General features: G+C 37.9%; 1 protein-coding gene across 1 annotated transcript; it reads right to left on the bottom strand.

Moving 5' to 3' along the window:
* Positions 1-960: 960 nt before the first annotated feature.
* LOC137834184 (uncharacterized) lies at positions 961-3,219 on the bottom strand. The gene is made up of 3 exons (XM_068642246.1): positions 2,497-3,219; positions 1,716-1,887; positions 961-1,205 (listed from the first exon to the last, which is right to left on the bottom strand). Exons 1-3 carry the CDS (start codon positions 3,217-3,219, stop codon positions 961-963), a joined length of 1,140 nt encoding a protein of 379 aa, XP_068498347.1.
* Between the last annotated feature and the right edge of the window lie 2,842 nt (positions 3,220-6,061).

The following is a 6,061-nucleotide window of genomic DNA, read 5'->3' as shown; positions in this document are numbered from 1 at the left end:
ATCCCACTCTTAGGGACATTTCGTCGCGCGAGTTCCCTTTTTCTCGAAGTGCCTCTGGCGCAGGGGGTGACATTCTGGGTGCCAACTCATACTCCCCAGGTTTCAGTCACTTACCCTGGGAGTGTATCTACCTTCCTCTCGCACCACGCCCCTGGTTCGTCCCTGGGCATGACCCTCTCTTGGGTCGTATCTATCCCAGGTAGCACCCTGAGGTGGCGTGGGCTTCACGAGTCGGGTTGCTCCCTACTGGCGCTAGTACCATGGCCTTGAAGCCACCTTTCTCTTCACTTTATTACCGTTTCTGAGCTAGGCGGGCCCGAAGCCCCGTGGTGTCACTCCTTCCATGGTCTTTCCTACCCATGGGTATCGGGGAGTAACACTGCTGGTGGCTTGCTTGGCGACGCCTTGTTCAGGCGACGCCCTTCCTTGGCGACGCCTTATGTAGTCACTCTGTTGACTTCCTTTCTCTGGGGCCCTTCGTGTGGTCCCACCATATGTTCACCTTGGCCCCGACGTTGACTTTGACTTTGGTCAACGCCCGGGGATGGGACGGTACACATAGCGTCTAGAAAGTGCATCGGCCACAACATTATTTTTGCCTTGCTTATGCTTGATCACATAAGGAAATTGCTCAAGGAATTCCACCCACTTAGCATGCCTCTTGTTAAGTTTGTTTTGGCTTTTCAAATATTTAAGAGATTCATGATCACTATGAATCACAAACTCTTTAGGAAAAAGATAATGTTGCCAAGTGAACAAAGCTCTAACAAGTGCATACAATTCCTTATCATAAGTGGAATAGTTGAGATGACTTCCTTTCAATTTTTCACTAAAATAAGCTATGGGGTGGCCCTCTTGAAGGAGAACAACCCCAATGCCTATACTTGAAGCATCACATTCAATCTCAAATGTTTTAGCAAAATTAGGAAGGGCTAAGATGGGGGCATTAGTCAATTTTTCTTATAAAACATCAAAAGCTTTTTGTTGTGCTTCTCCCCACTTAAAAACCACATCCTTTTTTACTATATCATTGAGAGCTGCAGCTATGGTACCGAAGTTGGGTACAAATCTTCTATAAAAAGAAGCAAGACCATGGAAACTTCGGACATCATTCACATTGGTAGGTGTTGGCCAATTTTGAATGGCCACTACCTTAGATTGATCTACATGCACCCCTTGTTTACTCACAACAAACCCTAGGAATTCTATATGATCAAGTGCAAACATACATTTAACAAGGTTAGCATACAAATGTTCTTTCCTAAGGGTTTCCAAGACTTGTCTAACATGCATCCTTTGGTCACACAAAGACAAGCTATAAATGAGGATATCATCAAAATAAACAACAACAAACTTGCCAATGAATGGTCTTAAAACATGATGCATGAGGCGCATGAAAGTACTTGGAGCATTAGTTAAGCCAAATGGCATAACCAACCACTCATACAAACCAAAGTTGGTCTTAAAGGCCGTCTTCCATTCATCACCCGGTTTTATACGGATTTGATTGTAGCCGCTTTTAAGATCAATCTTTGTAAAAATTTTGGAACCATGCAATTCATCCAACAAATCATCAAGCGTAGGTATGGGATGCCTATACTTAATTGTAATGTTATTTATAGCCCTACAATCCGAACACATCCTCCATGTGCCATCTTTCTTAGGGACAAGGATAATAGGCATAGCACAAGGGCTCATGCTATCTTGAACCCAACCTTTAACAATTAAATCCTCAATTTGTTGGCGAATTTCCCTAGTCTCACTTGGATTTGTCCTATAAGCCGGACGATTGGGTAAAGAAGATCTCGGAATTAAATCAATTTGGTGCTCAATCCCTATCAAAGGTGGAAGTCCTTTTAGAGGATCTTGAAACACATCATGAAACTCCTTTACCAAATTATCCAAACAATGAGGACTATCTACAAGTGGTTCTAACATAAGAGGTCTAGGAATAGCTAAGAAGATAGGATTGTGAGCCACTATATCCCTTTGGACCTCATGCTTAGAAACAAGAAGCGTAGGCTTAGAACTCTTTTCTTTTTCACTCTCCCTCTTTTTCTTCATAAGAATTTGGTCCTCATGGACTTCTCTTGGAGAGAGAGATTTCAAAATGACCTTGTGACCATGGAAATCAAAAGAGTTATTGGTAAAGCCATCATGAAAAACTTTTCTATCATATTGCCAAGGCCTTCCTAAAAGAACATGTGTTGCTTCCATGGGTACAACATCACATAAAACCTCATCCTTGTATTTTCCAATAGAGAAATTAATGAGGACTTGCTTATTCACAATGATTTCGCCTACTTCACTAAGCCATTGCAATTTGTAGGGCTTTGTATGAGAGATAGTAGGCAATCCAAGCTTATCTACTACTCTTGTACTAGCCACATTAGCACAACTACCACCATCCACTATTAAAGAACAAATGTTGTTTTGAATAAGACATCTTATATGAAAAATATTTTCCCTTTGACTTTCATCAAAAGGTTGTAAAACTTGTCCAAGAAGTCTTCTCACAACCAACAAATCTCCTTCAAGTGGACTCTCACTTTCATGCTCACTAGATGATCTAGAATGTGAAGAATGCTTAGGTGAATCCGAATCATGCTCACTAATTATAATGCCATTATGCACAAACATATTCCTCTTAGAAGGACAATTAGCCGCAATGTGACCATAACCCATACACTTAAAGCATTTCTTACTAGACAATTTAATTGGAGATTTAGGGGTGGAAGTCGAAGGCCTAGATTCCTTAGGTTTGAAAGAAGACTCTTTAGAAGGAGTTTTGGAAAAAGATTTTCTATTTTTCCAAGAGTTGTTGTAGTAACCATCATTGGGAGAATTTTTAAAAGCATTTCTTTTAGCAATTTGGCCCTCAACCTTCATTGCAAGATGAACCAAAGATCCTAAAGATGAATACTCTTGAAGCTCAACAACATCTTGAATATCCCTCCTTAGACCACTTACAAACCTAGCTATCAAGGCTTCCTCACTCTTTCTCAAATCAACCTTAAGCAAAAGCGTTTCCAATTCTTTGAAATATGCATCCACACTTAGTGTGCCTTGTTGAAACTGTTGGAGCTTCAACATGAGGTCTTTCCTAAAGTGTGGTGGTACAAACCTAAAGCGCATACACTCAACCAAATTGTTCCAAGAGACCACGGGAGGTCTCTTGTTGTAGCAAATGTCCGTTCCATAGCTATGCCACCATTTCATGGCATAATCAACAAATTCTAGGGTAGCTATCTTCACCTTCTGGTCCTCTAAATTTGTTCACATTTAGCCTCCCAATCTAGGTATACATTTGGATCACTATCCCCATTAAAACTAGGAATTTTGACAAAAGGAACTTGAGACTTGGACTCTTGATGAGGTCTTTGGTCACTGTGATGGTTTCTTTCATTGGAATGAGGATGATGCCTCCTTCGTCTATGATCATCCCTAGAACTGTGAGCAGATGCAGAACCTTTTGAAGAATTTCTAGGAGAAGGTTGCCTCTCATGCAAAGAATGGACAACTCCTTCTTGTTACAATTCAATCTTAGCCAACCGTGCTTCTAATCTTTGCAATTCTTCATCCTTTTGAGCAAGAGCCTTCCTTGTTTCTTTCAATTCATTAAGAACATAAGCTCTATGAGTAGAGCGTGGCTTTGAAGATTCCTCACTTGAATATGTAGCCATTAGAAAAGAAAACAGCAAACACAAGAACAAACAATGTTAAGAAAACAAAGTTAGCAACAATTAGAACAAAAATGCCGAAGTGAAGTGTCACTCAAAGCACTCCAAAGAAAGAATACTCCCCTTTACCAATCTGATCTTAAGGCCTTTAGTAACCTCAAATGAAAGATGTCAAAGAAAAACACACAATCTCAAAGCTAATCACCACCAAAACCAAAGAATCAATGAAGGACAAACAAGAAAAGGTATAAACAATAAAAGGCTATAACAAAAGGAATACAAGATGTAAGACAAACTCAAAGATTAGAGAATAAAAGACAAGCAAGAAAATAAGGTACTCAATGAAAAAGAAGGCACACAAAAGAGACCTAAAGAAAAGCACTAGAGTAGATGAAGAAAACAAAAACAGAACTACTGGAAAATATTTTTGTGCAAACTGTGCTTGATGTTTACCGATTTATCTGGAATGATATAAAGCGAACTGGATAATGAAATTGTAACCACAGAAAATTTAAGATATTAGCTCAACAATGGCACTGGAATTACTCAAAAACAGTAAGCCAATTAATTGTGATAAATTTTCTAAAAATCACTACCAGATTACTGTATTTTTTTTGGCAAAATTACACACTGTTTGCATTTTATTTATCATTTTTTTTGTACTTTGAATTTTGAAGTACTTCTTTTTTCTACTTTTTTATAACACTTTGACGAACACAAATCCGGAATGTCAGAAATTTCCAGTAAGTAAATCAATTGCAATAAGGTGAAACAGTTATCACATGTTCTGGAAAACAGAGGAATCCTAATAGGAATGAAAAACAGAATTAAGAACTAGCAAAGACATAATAGAAAAGATGTATAAGAACTTGTATAGATCTAAAATACAAGTATGAACTCAAAACTAAAAAGAAAATGCATCAAAGGAACAAGAAACAAACTCAGAAAACTGCATTACACAAAATCAAGAAACAAAAATGACAACAAAAGGACTACAAAGAATTGATAACATTCTTAGAAAAACATGACTATGACAAAACTTATAAGGATTCAAAAATTAAAATGACACAAACAAAATGTAATAGCAAAAGGAAAACAGCAAGAAAACTCAAAAATAACCTAAAACAGAAAGGAAACAACAAGAATTGAAAGTTCTTGAATTAAAGAGCCTACAAACAACTCAAAACACAAACAAGAAGAAACCTAAACTCATGATACCACATGATATGATTCCAATAGCAAGATATAGATGATTCTTTGATATTTTATGGAATCAACTTGGGCTGGAATATGATTAGGCACTTTTATAGAATTGGATCAATGTTCTATCATTCAAGAACTCACCAAAACTTAAGTAACAAAGCCAAAACTCATATGGAAGTTCATTTCTTGCTAATTGAACCGATTGGAATGCTTAAGAATGCAAATGAACCGATTAAAATGCTTCACAATTGAAATGCACCGAAAAAAAACAAGGAAGAAGGAAGATGAACTGATTAAACTCAGCAAAGAAGAAGATGAACCGAACAAAACATGAAATAAAGCAAAAGCACCGAATAGAAATGCAAGAAAGGAACCTAAGACATGTTTAAGAGTTCATGTGAGCACGGAAATGGAAGAAATAGATGGAAAAGAGAGAAGACTTATGTGGTTGAAGAACTTGGTTGATGAACACGCCACTTGAAGTGTGAATGCTCCAAGATAAGTGTGAATTGCCACCACTTGAGGAACCAAGGCACTCAAGATGAGACTAGGAAGAGGAGAAAGCAAGTTCTCACTACACTCAATCACCAATTTGGGAGAGTTTCATTACTTCAAAAATCAATTCTATTATTTGAAGGACCTAAGCCCTCCTTTTATAGAAGCAAGGGCCGGTCATAAGGCTACAAAGCTTGTACTACAAGCTAACCAAAGATCCCCTTTCACTCACTCCTAACGCCTATAGTGAGTCATGAAGAGTCACCTTCTAGAAAATTCTAAACTAAAGCCTAAAGATACTTTACAAAAGAGGTATCTAATATTTCCCTCCAAGCACCTTCCTAAACACTATATATTTAAACATTCTACAAAAGACACTATAAAAAGAGAAAACATTCTTCCACTACTGCCTAATTCTTTAAACTTGCTCCTTGTAAGCCTTTGAGGTAAGCTAATGTCTTCTTGAGCCTCTTCAACTTCGGCCTCTACCTCTTCTTGATCTTAATCTTCGGCCTCTACCTCTTCTTGTTCTTGATGTCCATCACGCATTGATGAAAATCAAATAAAGGAGGCTTTTATTAATGGAGGAAGAGGACATCCACCCTCACATTTGAAGTTCTTCCTTCTAGTCTTCTCAAAATTAAAAGAAGAAATAAAATAAAGATGAGGCCCAAGCCCAAAGC

The sequence above is a fragment of the Phaseolus vulgaris genome, chromosome 5 (assembly GCF_000499845.2).
Source record: "Phaseolus vulgaris cultivar G19833 chromosome 5, P. vulgaris v2.0, whole genome shotgun sequence".
NCBI lineage: Eukaryota > Viridiplantae > Streptophyta > Magnoliopsida > Fabales > Fabaceae > Phaseolus > Phaseolus vulgaris.
This window is presented reverse-complemented; position numbering and strand designations above follow the sequence as displayed.